Source organism: Melozone crissalis, unplaced genomic scaffold, assembly GCF_028551555.1.
Source record: "Melozone crissalis strain CALT ecotype California unplaced genomic scaffold, PUWL_Pcris_2 ptg000018l_1, whole genome shotgun sequence".
NCBI classification, from domain to species: domain Eukaryota; kingdom Metazoa; phylum Chordata; class Aves; order Passeriformes; family Passerellidae; genus Melozone; species Melozone crissalis.
The window spans coordinates 21090340-21114722 of record NW_026535796.1 but is presented as its reverse complement, the minus strand read 5'-3'; the positions used below and the strand labels follow the sequence as shown (position 1 = coordinate 21114722).

Here is a 24383-nt window from a genome sequence, read left to right as displayed (position 1 = left end):
TTAGTAGTAGTATCCTGCTAATTTTGCAGCATATTTAGGCTGGAGTATCCATTTGGTAGGGAGGTACAATAGAGATACCTCCAGCACGGTGGAGTGAGCTACAAGCCATGATTTGACTCCAGTTGTCTCCTTGGGCAGCAGATTGCTTTCAGGTGCTTCCTCCCATGAGCTGCAGCTGTGCTCTTGGGTTTTGAAGGTGCCTGTGATTTAAAAGTGACCTGTAGTTTCCAAGAAGTTGAGCAGCTTAGGTCTGTGTGTTGTTTACTCTGAAGAAGACCTTAGTTTTAGCTGTCCAGCAGCTGAAACAGTAGCAGATGGTGCTGGTGGTTGCTTGTCCTTCTCTGGTGGTCACCCATTTGCTCTGGCTCAGCTCAGCGCTGGTGGCTGCTGGAATCGAGGTAGGTTGTGCTCTAGACAAAGCTTTAGTAATCTGTGCTGGTTTTGAGTCTCATTCCAAGAGGGCAAACACCTGCATCATTAAAGCATCTTTAGGCATGAATTGGCAGCCTGCTTTGGCTCAGGGGCCAAAGTTAAATGACTGAAAAGATCAAAAAGTTCTTTTATGTCTTCAGGTCGAAGTTGATGTTTTGTTAGGACAACGTTAGACAGTCTTGAACGTTACTCGTGTTGTGCCAAGGGAAAAATACTTTAGAAACCTAAGTTCCTTCTTTTAGTGTAATTACTGACATGCAGAGCAGACTGGATACTAAAGTGAGATGACAGATGCATCAGAAAACAGATATTTTGTATTTGAGTTCTAAAGAGTAATTTTTACAACTTAGATTCTCTACTAAAACATTGGCTGTGATTTGTTGGAGAATGTGAAACAACATAATTCCTGTGACAAAACAAATTAAGTTTCCGTTTTAACTCCCTGAATTGTGCCCTTCCAGAGATAGAATTTATACTCCTAAAAAAAACAAACACCTTGATTTAAGGCAAGGAAGAAGAAATATGTAAATTTCTAGTGTTTATTTTTGAATTCTCTTCTTTTTGGTATATATATGTTTGAGGCTGAAATGGATTGCCTTGTCTTCATGTCATTTTTACTAAAAATAATGCCTAGGTGTTCTGTACTCTAGTTGAATCTTATTTTCAGTGCATTAGAAAACTGGCAATTTTAAACCAAAATAATAAGAAGGAAAAATTGAGCCAAAATGTTGAAAGCAGGACCCATATATGAAAATGTTAGTTCAAGAATCCTTTGAACTTTCCTTTTCAAAGAAATTTTAAGTATTCTGCCTACTTCTCAAAGAACTTGTGCATATTTATCCTTTTAAAATGTCATATGTTTCCTCAGTTAGGTAATATCAGAATAAAAGTTTTCTGAGATGCTGTTCTGCTAATCGCTATTTAACTTGTACAAGTGTTCTGTGCCTTAAAGTAAAGCTGCCTTTTGCTTTTGGTATTTATGTTGCATGGCACTGCTTGAAATCAGTATGCCCTCAGCATTTGAAATATTTACTTTAAAAAGCCTGCTTTTTCTAGCTGCTTTTACAGGCAGCTGGTATTGTCATCTGGTGCCTGATACATATTTGCTATACATAACAAAGGATTTTATTATTCCTTTTAACTGGAATGCTGGACCAGATACAGGTTTTAGCTCATGCTACTGGTAGTATCTGTTCCTTCATAATTTCTTATTTTATGTTCATAAATATTAATATTCCTTTTCACTGATTAATTTATAGATCTAAATATAGTCTTGAAATTTAGGCAATCACTTTTGCACTAAAAGATCAGCTTGTCAATCAATGCAGTTAAAGTACAGCTGCTTTTTGTAATATTGCCTCGTGCAAGCTGTTACTTGGAAAAGACTTCAGAGTTCCAAGAGAACTGTGCTTAGAAGGTAGTTCAAAAATTGTCGTGGAAGAAACAGCTCCTGAATTAGTGTACATAATAAACCTCAGCAATGATAAGGAAATTTTGTCATAGGGGTGAGAAATCTCATTTGATGCTTGGTCAGCAGGTGAAAAGTGAATTGAGAGTGTTGTTAACTTTTCCTCCCCTTTTTTTCTTACACGTTTCTTTCTTTCTTGTTCCTGTTATTATTGATAGTATTCTTAAATGGAATGTGTTTGTGAAAGACAAAATTGGATATGGCTATATTTGCTATGTCCATGACAGATATTTTGCGTATTTTATAGCAGTTTTTGTAGGCAATTAGAATTTCTCTACCTCTGACCTTTTGGCATGAGGCTTATTTAAAGGCTTTGGAAAAAGCTACAGACAGTCCTTTTACATGTAGGATAAATATGCATGTTTGGTTGAAATTGACATTTGGGAAAAGCTCTATGTGGTTACACATGGGAAGAAATATTAGTTTGATCCCACAGAGGAGAATATGATTCCCATGTAAGACAAGAAATTGTTTCCTAATGGTTTGCTCTCAAGTGGTATTGTGAAGCAGTGCTTGTGTCACAGTATTCTTCTGAAGTGTCAATAAAGATGACAAATTACTGCTTTTGTTATATAATATATATATATAATGCACAAATCAAATGTGATAGACAAAATGGTTTGTGTGTCTGCTCTTCTGACAAAACTGCTAGCTGTCGGGATCATTAGCTTGTCAGAGTCACCCCAAGAAAAGTTTGAAAGTCTGTTTTCCCAGCCTGGCGCCTAAAGAAGGAATCAGGGCTCTTCATTTCTCGGTCTCAAGGTTGTTCATTTTATCTTATCTATGAAAATTTTCTCCTGCCCTGCCGAGGTCAGCTCACCAAGACAGTCCGAGGCACTCTGCCTGCCCACAGGGCGGTGTTATGTCTTTATACTACAAACTACAAATACAATGTTTACAATTACTTTCCAATACCCATCACCTATGTTAGACAGTGAGCTTCTACTCTAAACCAATCTCTAAGTGCCAACATCACAGCAGAAGATGGAGGCCAAGAAGAAGAAGGAGAAAGGCTGGATGCACCCAGTTCCCTCCATCTTGCCTCCTGAACCCCCATACCAAAAACCCTGAAATCTACTTTTCCACCCTGTGATAACTTCACTAATATTCTACTTAAACTGTTGTGGCTTGGTGATCTTCATAGAAGGTTGGTAATTTGCTCCACAGGTCATAATCAAAACCACAGGCATTTTGGGCTCTGTGCCAGGGTCTCTGAGACCCCTGGCGGGGGACTTGGCTGCTCAGGACAGCCAGAGGGATGTCCTGGGTCCTGACAGCTAGCACTTGAGAAACACAGCTTTGCAACTCCTCCTGCCTCCCTTCTTCTTCTTTCATGCAGTTTGAGAATTATCCTAATCTTAAAAAAGGTGAATGTGACAGGAATGTGTGATTGAAGTAGGAAAAGAGATGGGTCTGGAGCAGGTTAGAGATATAAAGTAGAAAAGCAGGGCTAGGAGACAGTGTGTATCTTTGATGTACACTCTTCACGAGTGTCACCTTTGCCTGCTGTTTCCAATACCTGTGAATGCCCACCCACGTGATGTGGATGTTACTTTCCCTCTGCAGGAAAGGTTGTGGTGTGCTGCTGCAATGAGAACTCCCTTAGCTCATTCTGGTCACTGTTTGTGGGGGTTTTATTTCAGGGCCATGTATATGTCCACATGGGCCATGTGGTTACAGGGCTGTTTCTTTGGCAAACTTTAATTAAAAGTGAGAAAATGACCAAGAAACCATTGAAAGAACTCTGCTAAGGTCACTAATACAAATATTTGAAAACTGAGCAATTTCAGAATTCAGATTTTAGATGAAGCTCTAGTGTGCTCCAAATGTGAAAGCGGTTCTTTTTCCTAAAATCAATAATTTTAAGTTTACAGTCCAAAAATATTTTCCAGTGGGATGTTTCTTCCTTAATTGTATTATTTCATGGCTTCTGTCTCTTTCAGTACTGTATTTCAAATTTACTCTTGAGTGGGATCAAATCTGGAAAATAACTTTTCTCTAGAGCTTACTAGTAGCAGAAATTAGAACATTAATGGAGATTGATGAAGAAACAATACTTTTCCTTACGTAGCATTTGAATCACACAGTGATTGAGGCACCTCTGCAGGTCATTCTGTTCAAACTCCTTGCTCCAGCAGGGTCACCTAGAACAGGTTTCCTGGGACTGTGCCCAGCTGGCTTTTGAATGTGTCAAAGGATGGCATTTCCACAGCCTCTCGGGGCTGCCTGTCCAGGGCTGAGCAGAAAGCTGCAGTGTGAGCCCCATCTCGGCTTGCGGCTGTCTTGTGCATCAATTTGGCTTTTCTAGACTTCCAGCTCATCCTGTCAATAAAAACAAAAAAACCTATCAATTCATATGTGTTTTTAATATCTGTAGCAATTGAGCACTTGGCTGGTATGAGCTCAGGTAAGGGAGTGATTGAGCAGAGGGAAAGTGGGACTTCTGAAACTGTTGAGTTTCAATATGTGGGCACAAGGGGACAAAGAGAGTCAAGCTGAAGAATCAGGTTTAATCTAGGGGGTGTTTTATTTGGCAGATTTTGTATTGTTAAAAGTTTTGTATGTAATTTTATACTTTTGAACATAATACAGTAAAAAATTTTTGATGAAAGGAATAAATTATTTTTCATAGGAGGCACAGAGGGTATGGGATAGGTCTGAAGTTTAGCCTGGTGCAGTTTTTAGAAATAAGAAAAATAATGTTCTTGTTTCTCTTGTGAGTATAATGGATATTTCCTGGGTGATGTACAGGCTGAACATATATTTTAGTGTTCTTACCAGAAGGCAGACAGCCTGCTTGAGAAAGTTCTCTTGCTTCCCTTCTTCCCTCTTCTTTCCTACTTCCTGTCCTCTCTTCTTGGAACAGCATTTAAATAGAATTAAAAGCTTTGCACAAGAATGCTTGAAATGCTTGTGACTTTGACTGTGCGAGAACCCATTTTATACTTCTGGCAGATTTTCAGGGAAGCTTAGCCTTGTGTTTCTTGATGCTATGACATGCTCTGGACCAACAGCACAGAAGCTAAACTTGCACCATCTCCTGGGAACCTGGGTCGTTGAGCCAGAAGGGGAGACATTGGGATTCTCTTGTGCTCTCTGTGTAGCCCAGAGTGTGCTACAGGGCCCACATCCCACCCTCCTGCATTTAAAAAATACAGTGTCCAAATTGGGAGGGGGCTTTGAAGAAGGCATGATGCAGTATAGGTAAGATAAAACAAAAAGTAGTTACAGGAGGAAACATGTTTAAGCAGAAACATTAAATTATGAAGTTTAATTATGATAAGAATAATTCATTTCCACTCATTTAAATCAGATGCATAAAAAAATAAACACATGATCAGATAATTCAGTTTTCAGCTATCTCTTACCATTGAATATCTTTCTCAGAGCCATCAGCTGTGTGTGATTTTTTTGTTTGTTTTGTTTTTTCAGTGTTAATATGCAAGTATCTGATAAATTTGGATTTAATTTCTAGGTCTTTTTTGCAATTTGGTGTCTTTATGCCCTGGGTAAGCATCACTTTTATTTAATAAAAGTGTTGCTAGGTAGTTGAAAAATTTGAATAACTTAATTAAAATAAAAAGGCACGCATTTAATTTGTTTCATTTTCTTTTTGTTCCTCAGATCTGAATATGTGAAAATAAATGCATATCTATATATTTGAGTGCATGTATGTGTATATATATACAGATTGCATATATATTATGTCTGTGTGTAAGCTACAGCTTTTATGACCGATACAGCAATTTCTGTGGTGCTTACTGCTCAGGTGAAATTCTGGAACAAAACCAGATTTATTTGTTAGCATTGGAATTAAAATAACTGGCTCCTTTCAATTAATGGATGGGTCTTCATTTCAGATAATAAGGGATAGGTTTGAATGCTTTGTGGTTCAAGGAATCTGATTAGACTGATCAAGCTGCTGCACTTACAAAATAAGAATATTCTAATATGATTGTGGGCAAATCTGCTGTTCTGCTTGACCACATTATCCATGGCTTATCTTTTTCATCAGCTTCTGCTGTGCATTTTCACCATGATAAATGAGGTAATGGGCTACCTAAGGGTAATGCTGAGGAAGATTAATAGCCAAATAAATAAATAAATAAAGGATTGAGGATTTTTTGCTTTTCACATAAAAAAGTTATGTCATCTACTTCTTTGACCCTTCTTTCAGTCTGAACCCTTTGGTGGTTGCTTTGCTCGTTCCCTTCTTGCTGGCCTGGAAAAAATACCCTTTAGAGCTTTATGAATTTACATATGTATTTTTTTTCTTGCGCTCATCTTCAATCTTTTGTGCCGTTTTGGGCCCCACAATATAAGAACGATTCAAACCTATTGGAGGGCAGCAAGGATGGCAAAGGGCCTAGAGGGGGACGCTATATGAAGAGCAGCTGGGGTCACTTGGTCCATTCAGCCTGGAGGAGACTGAGGGGAGACCTCACTGCAATCTGCAGCTGCCTGGTGAGGGGAGGAGCAGGGGCAGGCACTCATCTCTTCCCTGTGGTGACGAGTGACAGGGCCTGAGGGAACAGCATGAGATTGCATCAGGAGAGATTACGCAAAAGTTTTTCCACCGAAGGGTGGCTTGGTACTGGAACAAGCTTCCTGCAGAAGTGGTTGTGGCTCCAATCTTGCCAGAGTTCCAGAAGCATTTGGACAGTGCTCTTAGGCACACACTGTGGTTTTTGGGACTGTCCTGTTTTGGACTTAAAGATTCTTGTGAGTCTGTTCCAACTTAGGATATTCTATGATATGTGGATTTTAACCAAGGTTGTGTTTGAAAGGATGTTCTCTTTTAGAGCCTTGACTGATTTGCAATCGGAAGAACCAAAAGTTATCTCTAAATCATGGGAATAATATGAAAAAAATACGATTCCAAATTGAAAGGCAGAAATAGGACAATTGGAGAGAACTGTTTGGAGAAGTAAAGAAGTTGGAAGTGAAGTTATGGACTAAGAACCTCAAGTCAAAATACAAGTACTTTCATTAATTGTCTTACAAAAAAGAAATTGCATTTTAGCCTGGTTTCTCAATGATACTAAGCTTCCATGATCATTTGGGCTCTTTCTTCCTCAGCAGCTATTGACCTCTGATGATCAGTCCAACAAGGCTTTCAGAAGACGTTTTGTGACTGTCAGCAGGCAAAGGAGTGAATCCCAAACTTTTCCCAGCTGTGGCAATTACTTCCATTTGTCAGCAGCTGAACAGACATCGAGCTTTGTGTATTGGTTGGCCTGTGGGGGAAGAGTGTAGTTGAAAATTATTTAGTGCATGGGTTTCTCTAACACTGTAACATTGCACTTGCCAGCTCTTGCCTTAGAGTGTTTTTAGTAGAAGACTTCAAAGGAACAGAGGTGGTGGAAAATAGCAGAGAAATCATTGGAAATCCATGGTTTCTTGGATTTTGTTGCTCAAAGAACTGACTTCTGATGTAGGAAAGAATTCTGAATTCACAGTAGAAGTGTGTAATCCTATTTTCTTTATATTTCCTTATTTGTTTGTTTGTTTATCCTTGGGTGTACTTTTTGTTGCAGTGGTGTGATGAAAGATTCGACTTCCAAGCTACATTTTTACAGTGCTTGGCAAAACATGTGCCAAATATTTACTCAGCTGAAATGGACCCCTTGGTGGAGAAACAAGAAGAAATGGTCCAGGCAGCAATATTATACCCCCTGGAATGTTATTTGTTTGGGGAGGACCCAGATATGTTCCTGGAGAAACTACAGCAGAGTGGAACCTCCCAGCTGTGTGGAAAGGTGTTCAAAGGAGGGGAGACAACGTACTCCTGCAGGTGAGGATGAGGGTGTGTTTTTATCAGTGTTCCCATCTGAGGTAATGCAGCAAAGTGCTTTAATAAAATCAGTTGTGCTGCTAACTAGACATTGCTTGTGTCATGGGACTTCTTTGCTTAACTAATGTTGGCATTTGTTTCCCATTTCAAGCCACTTTAGAGTGAGGAAAATTGTGTATGAAAAGAGGCTTTGGCGGAGAAATGGGGAGGGAAATGGAAAAGTTACTAAAAGTACTGAAAGCTGTTTGTTAAAAGTGTTGGATGATAATATATGAATAGGGAGTCTGTGCCTGAATTGAGGGATACAGTACTCACTCACCCTTTCAAAGTCTGAAAAAGAATCCAGCATTTCTGAGCATCATCAGTCCTTTGCTTTGGGAATAGCCGTGTGAACAATGGTAATTTTTCACCTTTTTTTCTCATCCTGCAGTATATTAAAGGTGGCAGCTCATTGAATTGATAGAATTAATTTTATTAATTCCTGTTAATACAAATATATTAATGAGTATCATGAATAAAATATATTATTATTAAAAAGCTAACAGTTTTTGTGGTGAATGTAAAGATTGCAACAGTTCTGGCAATTGGTGAGCATTAATATGATGTTATTGCCATAGTTTATTCTAATTTTCAGTTTATTTTAAGAGCTTAGAAGATTTAATTAGAAATAGTAAGAGAATATTATTAAGGATTAAAAGCACGATCAGTAAAAAATTCATTCCTTAGAATTTAGGAAGTGTCAAAATAAAAGCTCTCTATATACTTTATTTATGAATTTCCCTGTAAAGTGTGGGATCTCAGCCTCTCAGAATTGGGGTGCAGGGTGAACAAGACCACCCCTGGGGGGCTCGGGAGTCCTGGAATGTTGCCAGAAATGTCTGGTGGCTGGACTTTGATCCCACAGGGGAGATGACATCAGTATGAGGATAGGAGGATTTCACCGGGGTGAATGGTGAAGGGATAAGTTAATTAGAGTGTGAGATACAGGATTTAAGATTTCTGTACAGGGGGGTCTAGAGAAGTAAGATGGAGGAATTGGGGCGTGTCCTTCTCCTTCTTCTTCTTCCTCTAGGCCTCCATCTTCTGTGGTGATGTTGGCACTCCGGGATTGGACCTTACTAGGGGAACACTGGTTAATAAGGGTAGAGGGTATTGGAGAAAAATGATAAATATTGTATACGTAACTCCGGGTATAAAGATAGGTGACCGCCCCAGGGGCTCTCAGTGTGTGCCCATGGCTGACTGCTGAGCAGAACTCTGTCAGGCCAAGAGAAAATCTTTTAGATAAGCAATTAATAAACACCAAGACCGAGAACAGATCTGAAGTTTCTTCTCGTCCTTTCGAACCCAGGCGGCCCAAGGCCATCTTTGGGCTTTTTCCAGACCATCTAAACAGCCCCAAATCCGACAGTAAAGTTTTAATCAATCACATACTCTTCAGCCTTTTCTAGAAATAGGCTAGTGTTGTGCATGAAAGGAGAATGGTCTTTGAAGAAGTCCTGCTGTGTGTACTAGAAAGCGTATAGGGACAGCTGCATGAAGGAAAAAGCAGGACAAGGCAGTTTAGTGCTGTTAGAACAAGAATAATTCTCTTCCTACCTCTCCAGAGTTCATGTATGGTAGCAGGCAAAAAGACAAAGCTAAATGTCTGAGTTGGTCTCTTTCTTATTTTTTTGAGTTGCAGTCTTGCAAAAATGTGGTAGTATTTCTACAAGGTACTGTATTGTATTACTGCAACTGAAGCTGGGTGTCTGTTTGCTTTAGGCTTCTAAAATATAAAAATCAGATACTCTGCAGGTTCAAAATCTGAATGTCTTGAATTTCAGATCTAGCAGGCACTTCTATCTTCTGTTTACTTTGATTAATCTTTCAGTAGAGTTATGGTAATAAATTAATGTTACAGAAGTATTAAATTATTGTAACAATTATTATAATCTGAAGGTTTGGAAGGAAGCTATTTCTGTAATCAGAATTACCTTGATGTTTTAGTTGTAAATGAGGCTTGAACTAAATGTTGAACAATGGTTTAGAGTAAAAAATTTGATATGTTGTCATTTAGCACCTGTCATCCACATTTTGCCTAGAATAAAGATGCATTTAAAGTAAAAAAATGTCCATGTTTTAAGGAAAAAGGCAATGTATAAAACTATATATGTGAAACAGAGGATAAAATGGAATTAGATTGCCCATGAGTGTAATTCCCTATTTTCAGGTTATTGAAATGCACGAGTGAAACTTTACAAGTTACATTTCAAAGTATGCATTCCTAGCTTATTTAGTAAGGAATTCTTTTCAGACTTTAACTTCTGTTTTAAAAGTTAGAAACATAATCTTGTAGAGGTATAGCAAAAGTTTAATGGGCAAACTGACTACTGACTGATGTTGGAAACAATAATAAAGGTTAATTCAGAGTCCTCACTGGTTTTCCTAGCTGCTTATTCTTAGCAAAACCAGAAAAGGTTTTGCTAAGCAAGTTTTGAAAGTTGAAATTGAGCAAGTTTTTGACAGAATTTAATGCAAGAGATTGCAGCACATGGTTCAAACTTAACAAGACTGGTTATTCCATGTCACAGAAGGATGATGAAAATCAATGTTTTTATAATTTGAATCTGTTTTTAATCTCATATTTTTTTTTTTTAACAACATATTCTTTTGTGCATGAAAATTTCAGGTGTTTGTTTTAGAAAGTTTTCCACTTATCATTTCTGTTGCAGAGACTGTGCAGTTGATCCAACTTGTGTGCTCTGTATTGACTGCTTCCAGAATAGCATTCACAAGAACCACCGGTACAAGGTAGGAAAATCTTCGTTTAAGAAGTGGTACTTGTAGCTTCAGAGGCTATAATGAACTGCATATAAACCATTAGTAATTTTACTATTGAAAAAATAAATTCTGGAATTTATGAATTAATCTCTCTCTCTTGTGTTTTTAGCTATGTAAAGCTTCTTCTCAGAACAGCAGCTTGCTAATTGAAGAAACAAAGGAGTGTTTATTAATGCATACAGCATAATTCTCTTTGGCAATTTCATGGAAGTGTAGGTCAGAGCAAAGAGCTGTGGCTGAAAATGGCCATTGTGTCCTAAGTCCTAGTCAGTTATGTTGGGATATAAGTAAGGTGAAAACCCAGGGAAACAGACAGTAATGATTACAGAGCGCTTTGGAGCCACAGCTGGGCTGAGAAACTGTTGTCATTTTTGTGTTTTTCAGTAAATTCTTCAGGCAGAACATCAGCTATGGAAGTAGGTAGTTAGATGGGAGCAGATTTGTAGCATTTTCATCTAAAGAATAGAGAATGTGCCCTTTATAGATTCATAGAATAATTTATGTTGGCAGGGGAGGTCACCTAGTCCAGCCTCCTGCTCAAAGCATGTCTAATTAGATCAGCTTATTTTAAAATGTTTCAGGTAAATAACAGATTTTTGAATGTCTTTTTATTGGGTTGGAGTTTTTTTAGAGTTATTACAAGACTGGGGATTTGGAGGAAGCTAAGGATAATTGGTTTTGCCTGAGTTTTGTCTGAACTTTTTGCCAAAATGGAGGCTCAGAATTTGTACTCTTCTGAAAGTGCAATGCAAAGTTAAAGTTATAAAAATGTATTTAGATGCTGATTGTGTCATCTTTTCTTTGGTTAGAACTACTACTAACTGTCTGTTTAATGTGCACATTGTTTTTTTATATTATTTTCTAACTTGGTGAAGCAATTTTAAAGAAGGCATAGCTTTGCTATTATTTTGTGAATAAACCCAGAAATATTTTGCCATTTATAAATAAGAACACTCATCGGTTATAGGCTTTTTCACTTACTTTCAAGTTAAATTTATTTTGGACTTGCATAGCTTTCTGTAGCAGCAATTTATTTATTTCTTCATTTTCTGCTAAAAAAGTTTATCTTTTACCCCCCTTCTCCTTTGCGAGGGGTAAAAGATAAACTTTTAACAGCTAAAAAGTTTCCTTTTATCTAAAATAAGTTATGGTAAGACTCTTCTGTTTTTAAGTAGATATTTATATTTGTGGTTGATTTAAATAATTCACAATGCTTTTTTCCTCTTGCTTTTTATGGCCATATTTCATGACTGAAATACATGGTTTTTCCAGATGCATAGCTCCACTGGAGGTGGATTTTGTGACTGTGGGGATACAGAGGCATGGAAGGCTGGACCACTGTGTAGTAAACATGAGCCTGGAGCATCAAGTTCTCCAAAAGAAGTAAGAACATTGCTTAAAGTGAAATAAAAAATTTTGTAAATGTTACTTTCTTATTTTAAAAAGTGCTTATTTCTGTATATGTCTTGTATAACTCACGTAACAAGTTCAGTCAAGTTGAATCAGGATTTCCTTGGTCAAGGTGTTTGGGTTCAAACATGTATATTAAACATCCTTTGAACTTTTTGCTTTTTGTTTGCAGGCAGTTTCATCTACCTATCTTGTGTGCTTGAGTCTTTCGTTTGGAATTGAAAGTACAGTCTCTTGTTCTTTTCCTTGCAAAGTATATTAGTTCTTATTTACAAATAATTGGTTTCCCAGCAGTTAGCAAATGCTTAGAAGTTTGATTTTATTTTTTTCTGCATTACTGACCAATTGAATTTGTCAGTTACTTCTGGTGTGTGATCTGTCACTATGACTAAAAAGAATGTTCTGTGCCTTTAAACTAACCTTTTTTGCTAGGATGTCTCATGGTTATTGTACCTGGTAAAAGAGCATATTAACAAAAATATGCCATCTTACAAGGAATTCTTAAAGACAATGTAGAAAAATCAGCTGCTTCAGGTAAAATTTGGGGGTTTTTTCCGAGTCCTTCATTCTGAGATAATTTAGGATGAAAAAAACCTCAGCATTTGTCATTGTAAGCAGACCCCAAATCCCTGATGGTTTTGTAGCAGACATACTGTTATTGATGTTCCAGTCCAAAAGTTGAATGGAAAAGGAATAAAAAGCACTGGCCTTACAGAAAAATGAGACAAAGTTTTCCTTCACTTTTTTGGCCTTCTTTTTGAAGAAAGTTAATGGATTTCAGAGATAAAAATGGTTGAAGCTGCAATAAGGAGTGATTTGTTTACCAGGGGAGCTTGTTGCTTGGTCTGCACTGGAAACTTTTAATATCTGTGGGAATGCAGAAAGCCTTTAACAGCTTTTTTGAATTCAAATTAAAAAAAAAAAACCACTAACAAAATTATAAAAATTAAAAAAAAATTAAAGAAGTATTTTTAGAAAAGAAACTAACACATTTGAAGAGGCCTTTCATATTCTAGGCCTGGATAAAACATGGATGCATAAAGACAGGTATATGAAACTGTTGGAGCACTACTGAGAGCCCTTGCGATGAAATAACTTTGTAAAGAAGAAATTAGGTGAGGTTAATTTGCTTGAAAATTGTGAACAGGATTATTTCCTGATTGTAGTACATGGATGTATATATAATTTACAGTATATATGTATATATGATAGTATAATTTCCTACAATATTAATAAGGTACTATATCAAGCCCCATTTAATTTTTTTAGATTCTTTTCCATATTAATATTATCTCATGTTTTACAGAATTCTGAATGTCACTTGAATGAAGAAATTATGGAGCATTCTAGAAGAGTGTTTCCCTCTGTGATAAAATACATTGTAGATATGCTTATCTGGGAGGAAGAGGAGGAACTGCCTATGGAGCTCACCATTAGGTAGGGAGTATTTCCAACTTTCTTTTCAATTCATTAGCAACTTGGATTATAATGTTGCCTGAAATAGTCTCATACTCATGCAGACATTAGTGCTGAAATCCCTGTAAACAGCACTGTGGCATATATAATACCTAGAGTTATGAAGAGAAAAGCTTTTAATACTTGATGGGAAAAGCAGTGTGTGACTGTCCTCCCTCAGTCACTGAAGGGAATTGCTCCTGAGCCAGCCTGATCTATAGTGAAATGGCAGGTCTTAGTGCAGTGGAGAGAACCACCAGGTGCCATTGACTGTTTTGGGAGACGCTGATGGGGTGCTAAGGGGCAGGGGAGCAGAACTGAGCTGGCAGGTTTTCAAGGATACTTTCCACAGTGCTTGAGAGAAAGATGTGGACAAACCTATTAGCAAGGGCTGTTGTAGTAGGACAATGGCTAATGGTTTGAAACTCTAAGAGGGTAGATTTAGGATAAATACAGGAAGAAATTTTTTGCAATAAGGGCGGTGAAGCACTGGAACTGGTTGCCCAGAGGGTTGGTGGATGCACCATCCCTGGAAACATTCAAGGTCATGTCGGATGGGACTCTGAGCAACCTGATCTAGTTGAAAATGTCCCTGCTCATTGCAGGGGGGCTGGACTAGATGAATTTTAAAGGTCCCCTCCAACTCAACCATTCTGTGATTCTGTGAAAATGGAAAAAGGCTGTGTATCACTTTAAAAAACAAATGGGTTCATAAAACAGCAAAGAAAGGAAATTATAATAGAATATCAAAGAACTTCAAAACTTCTCTTTTGTACTTGATAATTTCTATGGCTTTTTCTGGCACAGATGGTGGGGGATGTCATTAGCATGAAGAATATGCTTGATTTATTTGAATAACTTTTAAAATTGTATTTGGCATTCATCTCAAGCTATCAATTAAGCTGTATTTGAAAGGACACTATTTGCAATTTTACTTTCATTTGTGTGATATGTTACCTTTTTCCCAGCAGAGAGAAGGTAGACAGCTACTACTGTGTCCTTTTCAATGATGAGCACCATTCTTATGATCATGTCATCTACAGCCTGCAAAGGGCACTTGGCTGTGAACTTGGTGAAGCCCAGTTGCATACAACTGCTATAGATAAAGAGGTTAGTGCATTTGGGATATCAGAGAGTCACCTTCTAGTCATTAAGAGTTACTACTATAGTCACTTGGTTATAGAATCTTTGTTTCTGGTTGCTGGAGCTTGAGGAAGGAAAGGCACATGGCTGAGCAACTCTTAGTCAGCACTTGTTCCCCAGGTGTGGAGAACTTGTTTAGGAAGCACGTATCTCTGGTTATATTCTGCTATTTCATGTACTTTGTGCCAGGAGGAAAGTTGATATGGTTTGTGTTTAAAGTATTGTGCAGAAATCTCTTTCATCTTTTTAATGTATATATGAATTTTCCTTAAGATATCCAGAGTTTACTTGGTTGTTGTGTTGTTGATTTTAGTGTTTTTCTTACAGACAATGATGTTAATTTTTATTTGCTTCTTGGTGTTTAATAGCACTGTGAGTGGTGTTGGGCCCTGTTTTTCCTATTATGTATTAAAAACATAGCAAGGATCAGACTTGTGATGCTTTAGGTTTGCTTTGTATTGGTCTCATGCTCACTATTTTCTTGAACAGGGTCGTAGAGCTGTTAAGGCAGGACATTATGCCTCTTGTCAGGAAGCAAAAGAAGAAATTAAGGTAACTTCCTAAAGTAATTTTCACAAAAAAACACCCCATACCAGCCTAATTAGTATTGACACTGATTGTCTGCCATACAGTCTTTAGCTTAGTACGTCCATGGTTTGATAATTTGCCTGTGAACTTTTTGGAATTGAATTTACAGTACCACATTTGAGATAGATGTCTTCAGAAATAGATCATCAAACTGTTTTCTTTGTTTTGCTTGGGAGAGATGGTGGGGAGTGAAAATAAATAATTAAATAATTTATTTTATTTTATATGCACTAATATTTACCTGACTCCTAGAGGCATTCTGAAAATGTTTCTCAACGGCCTCTTCACGTGGAGGTTCTGCATGCTGATGTTATGGCACACCAGAAGTTTGCCTTGCGCCTTGGTTCTTGGCTGAACAAACTCATGAGCTATTCAAGTAAGCATTGCTGGGTTTTGTTAAAATAATGCCATACCAGTATTTGAATAAATTAAGCAGTGTTATATATGATATTCCCTTAATTAAAATACTTTGATGTTGTTTCTAATTAGGAAATTATTAGTGCAGTAGCATGGGTGATAATATCCGTTAGCAAGGTTATGAATAGCAGTACTTTTCTTCTTGTTGAAATAAATGTGTTTGTTTCCCTGATGGAACACTATCTCAAAATTTTATTATTTTCACTTTTAGCATCACATGCACTCAGTGTGTGACTCCTTTACTTAAAAGCTTCCCTCCTCAGTGCTGGTGGAAACCCACAGAGCATCTCTGTCAGTGGAAACATACATCCTCTGCTTACATGAATTTCTGCTTCAGATTTGATAGCTGTGATTAGAAAGTGTCAATAAAAAAATATTAAAATCTTAATTAATTTTTTTCCAGTACTGGAAAGTCTATTTGAAGCTTTCAAACACTGTGCTGGTGTTTGATGATGCTTATAGTTTTAAAGATTCCTGAATCAATGTACTTTTGATTTATTACTGGTTTTTTCCATACCTCTGTCTTGCCACACTAAAGCCATTATAAAATTTCTCCACACAATACAAATATGAATAGATTAAACTCTAATAACTTCTTACCCTCCTCCTTGATAGGTTAATCTGGTGGTCTGCTTTAGCCCCTTTGTAAGATTCAATGAAGTGAATGTCTTCTAAGGTTTTTTGAATGCTTGCTTGAAATACACAGATCAGAACTGTACTTTTTTTGTAATTCTTTACAGTGTTTTACAAGTTTTAGTGTTCTGTTCTTTTCAAGTTTGTATTTATTTTGCCAACAGTATTTTCTTGCTGTTCTGAGTTCTTCAGACAGTTCTTCCAGTTGGTGCAAGTTTTTTGAGTGTGGATTATTTCAAAGTTTCTAGTGAAAGTTTGATTTTTACTGAGGTCAGTTAACAGATACTTTTATGTTTTAGAAGAGTCTCTAAGTACAAAGATTGAAGTCAAACATTCCTGTCCTTCTGGATTATATACACAGAGGCTTTATGAGCCTGATGTTCCATACTCAGCTGGAACCTTTGCATGGTCAGGTGGTTCCTGTTCTTCTCATGGTTTTGTTTCAAGTGGTAGAACATGGATCAAGAAACATTTAATAATGTTTATTTCCAAGTTGTCAGGAATTTGATTCATGACTCTTCACTTTTCAAATTAGTAACATAAGGCCTCATTTTGGAACATTAAAAACCCGAGGTTGACTGCGATATGTTGATCTCCAAAACTGCTTCAAGTACTGTATCTACTGATAGGTGCAAGAAAATACTAAAGAATTTCTGAAATTCTACAAAAGACTGACTTTCAAGGCCTGAGGCAGTGACCAGCAGAAACTTGCCTAGTCCTGAGCATTTCTATGCTGACATAGTAAAGGCTTCTTGTGGATCTGCTTTGCAAAGCTGTCTCAGTTATTTTCATTTTAAAATACTCTTCTGCATCACAGGATTTATTAAATTAGGTAGGCAAGAATAATAGGAAAAAATTAGTGAGGCAAAGCGTATATGGAAGTATATTCATTGAGAAAAAATGTTAAAAGTAATTCTTACTTAAGTGCCTTCTTTTTTTCTTTTAACTAATAGAATTATGTAATTGTAGATTTCTCGTGTCATATAATTAATTATTGAAACGTTCTTGTACAAATGAGTGGTTTCATCCCTACAGGTGACTTTCGCCAGATCTTTTGTCAAATATGTCTCAAGGAAGAAGCTGGATCTGAAAAACCCTGCTTTATAAGCAAGTTGATGCTATGGGATGCAAGGCTTCATAAAGGTTTGTTTATCCATGTTGCTAAAAACGAAAGATTTGTCAAATTAATTTTTCACATGTGTAACATATAGATAAATGTGAGTGCTATGCATGTAGAATTACAGTTCTTTTTTTTTATTACAGTTTTTATACAGCTTCAATTTTTACAGCTGAGTTAACTTATATTTGGGATATATATTTGCCGCCTCAATTTGTCCTGCTTTATGTATCTTGAAAAATCTTTTTACAAAATGCAACCTGACCCTGAGTGACTTGATTACTTGATGTTTTAAATACATACCAATAAATGTCAAAACCCAAAAGTAATTAATAACTTTGTTCGTATGCTTCATAACCATTTGAAGACTTTCAATGATTTTTTTTAATCATAGTTTAGTAATTGGTTCCTGTTTTTCCACAAAATCTGCATCTTCGTACAACAATGTGACATGCATTGTATTGGCTCTTCGCAGGGGCGAGGAAGGTTCTTCATGAGCTTATCTTCAGTAGTTTTTTCATGGAAATGGAATACAAAAAACTTTTTGCTGTTGAATTTGTGAAGGTAAATGGTTTGATTTTTATGCTATGAATTTGTACTAACTTTATGAAATTCCCCCCAAAATGAAAATTGTTTCAGTATAAATAGGGAATTTTAAACAAGCACAACCTCAATAACTGTCTCAGCCTTTATTGGAGTGCAGTTAATTAATTCCCATATCACTGGTTTATTCCTTAGGATATGCTTGTTTGATTGCCATATTGTTATTATTGTGTATATTTTGAAATGCCAGATGAACTGCAACTGAAATTGGCCTTTCTTTTTGAAAATTTAATACAATAATTAAGAAATATACAAAACATAAAACAAAGTGTGTTTTGTTTTAGGGTGATACTTTTTAATTCTGATAAAGATGATTGATACTTTTTGATTTTCTCTGGACTGAAACAAAGCAAACAAAGACTTGCATTACCCATTGCACATGTCTTTTACAGACAGTTGTTGAACAACTATCCATGCAGTTCATTGCAAGAAATAATTCTGTTTGCAATCTGACAAATCAGTTATATTTGTGCTTATCTTCAGTATTAAGGCAGTGGGGGCCATACTGACTTGCTTTGGTGCATTGAGGATATTGTGCTGTTTTTCTTGGATCTGTTTCTATTAGGTGGGAGAGACACACTGAGATGTAATTCTTGTGAATAAAAAAGTAAACATTTTTGCTAGCATTTGTTTAACGTCCCCAATACTCTCTTCTTCTAGTATTACAAGGCATTGCAAAAGGAATACATCAGTGATGATCATGACAGAGTTCTCTCTGTGACAGCGCTCTCAGTTCAAATGTTCACTGTACCTACTCTGGTATGTACAGCTTGGCTCTGCTGGAGGTGTAAAATAAGTTGGAGAGTTGCTAGTAGTACCACCTCTGCAGATTGTTGTGTTTGGCAGGGAAACTTTAGCACTGCTGAGTTGAATATGAATGATTTTGAGATTTGTGAAAGCCAATATGAAAGCAGGAGCTTGAGTTGATGTGAAAATTCATTACAGAACATAGAGGGAGTGCAAGTAAGTGTAAGTTCCTGGCACATTGTACTCTGCATTAACTTTGTGTATTTATTTACTGCTCACATTTACCTGTCTATGTGACTTTCAAAACAGGGCAAGGGGGTAAAAAATGGTTAAGTGTCTTCTTGTGGGGGTGAAATATGGGGAGGAAGTATATCTATAACTTTTAAAAGTTATATGTTTCTTAGCTGAAGTACTAATGCAAAAATTCTTTTCTACATGATCTTTCTAGGAAAAAAATGGCATATCCATTATATAGATGCTGTCAGAATTGAACAAACATACATAGTTGTTGAACAAACTTTGTAGTTGATAGCAGTTGTGTTCCTGTGCAATAAATACTGTGGGAGTTTTTTTATCTTGTGCTCTTTGCAAATGCTTCAAAGAATTTTTAATGAGGAAGAGAGGGATTCAAAGGAAAAATACTTTGATGATAACATTAACAAAAACAGGAAGAAAAATATTTCACTTTGTTCTTGCAGGCCCGACATCTAATTGAAGAGCGAAATGTAATCACCATCATTACAGAGACACTCCTAGAAGTGCTTCCAGAGTACCTAGACAAAAATGACAAGTTCAACTTCCAAGGCTACAGTCAGGACAAACTGAACAGGGTATATTCAGTAATATTTGACCTCAGGTAAGTGTAAGGCTGAGAAGCTACAGCAGCTCAAAAATACTGGTAGCATGATGAGGTGTTTCAGTGCAGAGTCTGATGATTAAACTGCTTTAAAACCAAAGCCAAACCCCTCAAAAAAACATACATAATATCTTAACGTTTTCTTTTCAATGGAAATTTAAAATTTTAAAATACTGAAATTACATTCTGTAAAAACATTTTTTATTTTCAATTATCAAATTGTATATAATATTTACATTAATAAATAAAATGTATCTACTCTTAAGACAGTATGGGAAATTTATCTCTCATTTGCTGCTATTCTGGGAAAGCTGTATAATCCTTATCTGCATAGGGTTTTCTATTTTACTGGTACCAAATTGCTCTAATAAAGTGAGTAATGTTTATTACTCCGTTTATTACACCCCAAACACCTTGGAATTAAAAAAAAAACCTGTTAATTTCCAATGATGGAGTCACAGCAAGGTATTAGTAGTTCTAGTATTTGGGAAAATTTTCTGAGTACTTTAAGATGAGGAGGGTGATGAAATTTGATTATGTAATTGATGATATTAAAACAATTGAATTTCAACAACTCTTGGCGTACAAGCATAAGAGAAGTCTGAGCAAAGTATGAAAATTTTTTCTTTTTTTTTTTTTTTGGGACAGGTATATCTTAGTCAGCAAACCTGCAGTATGGACAGACCATCTGAGGGAGCGTTTTTTAGAAGGATTTGTTTCTTTCCTAAGGATTCTAACTTGCATGCAGGTACAATATATTTAAATAATTTCTTTCTGATATCCTGTTGTAAAGTGATCACAGCTCCTCTTTTTCCCATAATATTATAATGGATGTAAACATGCAATTACACTGTTGAATTCTTCAGTCCCTGTTTTGGGTGGGTGAAGAAGACCTGTTTATACAAGTAATACTCATCAGATTTAGTTACATATGTTTTATCTTTTGACTGTGGAATTTTCTGTTGTATTAAGCCTGTGATCACTGATTTAGGCAAAGTATTTTGTGGGATTTCTATTTCAGGGAATGGAGGAGATAAAAAGACAGATTGGTCAGCACATTGAGGTAGACCCTGACTGGGAAGCAGCTATTGCCATACAGATGCAGCTCAAGAACATTCTGTTGATGTTTCAGGAGTGGTGTGCCTGTGATGTAAGTATATAAATTTTCTGTGATTCTTGCCTGTATACCTTTTTGGAATCTTCCTGACAGCTTTTGAAATAGCAGCTTTTAGAAAAGCTCACAATTGTTCAATATTGCTTTCCACAAAAAAATTGGTCTGAAGGAATTAATCTGGGTGTGACAAAGAGAGAAAGGAAGGACTGTAGGATTTTTTTTTATTCTGCATGTATTTTTAATTCTAGGAAGAGCTGCTGCTCAGGTCTTACAGAGAATGCCATAAAGCTGTGATGAGGTGCAGCACAAACGGCCGCTCTCGGGAGAAAACAGTGTTTCACTTATGTGGCCATACCCTGGAGAGCAGACCTTACAGAGTGTCTGCAGATCCTGTCAGCATACATTTGCCACTGTCTAGGACTCTTGCTGGTAAGTGATGTGTTTTGATTGCTGTTTAAACCATGCTTGTCATCCATCTCTGTTTCTTTACTCCAGAAAACATTTGGGTTAAGTGCTTCACAGATGAGTTGGTCTCTGACTTAGTGACATTCTCATGATCAGGAAGACACGTTCCCCATATGTGCCACTAATGGAAAGTTTTTCTCAAAACAACATTATCATGGAGGTTGGAGGATGTCTTTTTAAATGAAAGACAGAGAAGTCAGTCAAGAAGGAAAAAAAATCCTTGTTAATGAGATCCTTAGTTTTCTCTGAAGTGTTTCTTATTCTGTTTCTATCTCCTTTATTGAAACGAATGTCCATTATTGTTTATCTTGAATTTAGTTTCCAGCCATATATATCCTAGGATGGTTAAAATGTTCCCCCTGAAAGACATATTTTGCACAACGCCAGGACAGGCTTCCAGTCAGAATACAATCACTGCTTTCTATAGAATACAAATGAAATCATATGCTATTATTAAGCTGTAGATTCTTTATCACATCATTGGATACCAGGATACCATCTGTTAATCCTTGTAGTCTTGAAATTAATTTACTACTGATAATATGGTTCAAATATGAAATAAAAATTTTATTTATTGTATATTATATAGCATCTCAATTTGGATGGGGTTCACTCATTCATTTAGTATAAATTTGTTAATAAAATAATGGTTTGTAAGCCTAGTAAGACCTGTTGTGATTAAAAAAAGGAAAGTATGAAGTCTTTCCTAAACAAACTTAGACTTTTTTTTCTATAATTCTCTGAATTGTAAATGATTTAGCTGACATTTAGAAGGGGTTGGAGAACCTTCACTGATTTTGATTTATTTTCTGATTTTTCTTCCTTGGTTTTGTAGGTCTTCATGTACGATTAAGCAAGACCGGAGCCATCTCAAGATTGCACGAGTTTGTTTCTCCTGTAAGATACTTCTTTTTTTTCTCCAAATGCTTTTATGATTTATACTCTGGAAAGAAAAAAGCCTCAATCTATATGCTCTAACCTTCATGAAACGCATACAAGTTATTTTTCAGCTGTCAATACATCTGTTCTTTAGGACTTACACTTTTAAAACCACTGGCAGATTTATTCTGAGGTGGTTTTTTTGTTTATTTTTCCTTTTTGAAATTCTAGGAAGAATTTCAAGTGGAGCTGCTAGTAGAATATCCTTTGCGGTGTCTTGTCCTGGTTGCACAGGTTGCTGCAGAGATGTGGAGGAGGAATGGGCTCTCCCTGATAAGCCAGGTACTCCCTGCAGTGTTCAGTGCTAAGTGTTTGCAAGGGTTGCTCAGTAATGCTGCCAGGGGTTCATCCAGTGCAGAGAGAGGTCATGGGGTCACTCCTACAGTAACTAGAAAGTTTCTGAGTGGAAATTTAGGTCACATGGTTTTATTTCTATCTTCAGCAATAGCTTACCTCCTTGTCTTAGAGGAGTATTTTCATCTCTGCTGTGACTCTTTATTCTACTCTGTCAAATAGTATAATGGTGGTGATGTCTACTTGTAAGCTACTTTCAGATCCCATAATCACTGCCAAAGTACTTGTTGAACTCTTGCTTATAGCCTAAAAAGTTAGAAGTTCCTCATGGTGTATGGACATTATTATATACAGAAGTGAAACTATTAGTCTCACACTAAACATTTGACAACCCTATAGCTAAACATACAAACATTTTCTAATACTTGTTACTTCTGTTGCAAGAGTAAAGGTAAAGGGAAGAGTCTGCCTTTGCATTTACTTCCTTTGGCTTCACTTTGGGGTGGTTTTGATTTTGTTGTCTGGTTTTATTGGTTGTTTGGTTTTGGGTGGGGGTTTTTTTGTTTGTTTGGGGTTTTTTTGTTTGTTTTTATTCCCTTTGATGACAGAAGTTCTCTGCTAACCTTGCACAAGACCCTTTGATGAAATCAAAGTAAATCTTGGTAACCCCCTGCAGAATTGTCTTTCTGAGAACTGGGGTAGGAGAAGGAGGATGTTTTGACTTAATTCAGAAGCAGCCATTGGAGTTATGTCCTCTTGGAAGGGGGTGTGAAGTATGGCATAGACTTTTTCTGGAGAAGTGAAAGAACATTTTTCACTTCCATTAAAGTACATATTTATTTTGAAAGAAATGTGGACTTTCTTTAACTCAGTAAAGATGTGGTACAGTTTGAAAGGCCTCAGAGATTAACTGATGTACATTACTTTATAGCTCTCATTTGTTTTTGCGTTTCTTAGGTATTCTATTATCAAGATGTTAAATGCAGAGAAGAGATGTATGATAAAGACATCATCATGCTCCAGGTACAATGTTCTGAATCACTGCTTACTTGTCATTTTAAAAAGTTCAGTTTAATTTTCATTGATTTTGAAATAGCAAGTGATGTTCATATTAATTTGGGTTTTTTGATAGATAGGTGCATCTCTTATGGATCCAAACCAGTTTCTCCTGCTGATACTGCAGAGATATGAGCTTGCTGATGCTTTCAAAAAGATCAAACCCACCAAAGATCAGGTAAGTAGCAAATTTTTCTGCTGTTTAATTTGTCAGCTTTGAGTATATGAAACATCAGTAAGAAAAACTAGCTACTGTTGATAACTGCATTTTTAAGGCCACACTAGAAGTCAGTAAACACAGGAGCTTGTGGTTAGGTAAATATTGTGGAATTTGTGGAGGCTTCCTCAAAATTAGCAAGCAAGTTTTGCCCCTTTTGGACCTTTATTTTGGACCTATAGAGACTTGTCTCCACAGGGCATCTACCAAAATCCATATAAAATGACTTTGCTATGGCATTTCTATTCTCTTAAGCCATGTTCTGTGCTTTTATTTTGGTTGGAAGTTTCTGGGGTTGTTATGCTTCTTCTTGTGGCTTGAACTTTGATATAACCCTTCATTTGGGATACATTTTTTATCTGTTTCTTTTCTTGCGTGTGAATTTTGCACTTCAGTTGCTGTATAATATCTCTTTCGCCAGAGCAGACACTTCTTCCAGCTTGTTAGAATGGAAATTTCTTCCTAAAGTACAGTGTTTTATCAGTATAGTAAGTATGAAGGCTGAGCTCAGTGTCATTTGGTGGATGGATTTTCTTGCACTTCTGTTTTTGTTTTTTTAACCTGATTTCTCTCATTCTTGCAGGATTTGATTAAGCAATATAATGTTTTAATAGAAGAGATGTTACAGATTCTCATCTATGTTGTGGGTAAGTTTCATTTCTCTGTGTTGTTGTAGTAATGGAGGATTGCTTTGACATAGCAGGCTTGATGATTTTGTTAGACATAGTATAGAGAGGATACTGAGGAATATCTCTTTTAAATAGATGATGCAGTATCACAACTGTTTGTGAGATGGAAACAATAGGAGTCGG

The 24383-nt window shown here is 36.6% G+C and overlaps 1 protein-coding gene across 4 annotated transcripts in view; it reads left to right on the top strand.

Moving 5' to 3' along the window:
* The window catches only part of UBR1 (ubiquitin protein ligase E3 component n-recognin 1), a 59242-nt gene that overhangs the window by 4469 nt on the left and 30390 nt on the right, over positions 1 to 24383 (top strand). For 2 of the 4 annotated variants that reach the window (XM_054275394.1, XM_054275392.1), the window contains exons 2-20: positions 7438 to 7694; positions 10409 to 10487; positions 11790 to 11900; positions 13234 to 13364; positions 14354 to 14492; positions 15015 to 15077; positions 15366 to 15489; positions 17199 to 17306; positions 17756 to 17844; positions 18544 to 18642; positions 19329 to 19486; positions 20135 to 20234; positions 20508 to 20636; positions 20849 to 21029; positions 21901 to 21962; positions 22176 to 22286; positions 23256 to 23321; positions 23431 to 23532; positions 24155 to 24218. In XM_054275394.1, the coding sequence (XP_054131369.1) occupies positions 7438 to 7694; positions 10409 to 10487; positions 11790 to 11900; positions 13234 to 13364; positions 14354 to 14492; positions 15015 to 15077; positions 15366 to 15489; positions 17199 to 17306; positions 17756 to 17844; positions 18544 to 18642; positions 19329 to 19486; positions 20135 to 20234; positions 20508 to 20636; positions 20849 to 21029; positions 21901 to 21962; positions 22176 to 22286; positions 23256 to 23321; positions 23431 to 23532; positions 24155 to 24218 (2173 nt within the window). Of the gene's footprint in view, positions 1 to 7437; positions 7695 to 10408; positions 10488 to 11789; positions 11901 to 13233; positions 13365 to 14350; positions 14493 to 15014; positions 15078 to 15365; positions 15490 to 17198; positions 17307 to 17755; positions 17845 to 18543; positions 18643 to 19328; positions 19487 to 20134; positions 20235 to 20507; positions 20637 to 20848; positions 21030 to 21900; positions 21963 to 22175; positions 22287 to 23255; positions 23322 to 23430; positions 23533 to 24154; positions 24219 to 24383 lie in introns of all 4 variants that reach the window. The other 2 variants (XM_054275393.1, XM_054275391.1) reach the window with 1 other exon arrangement.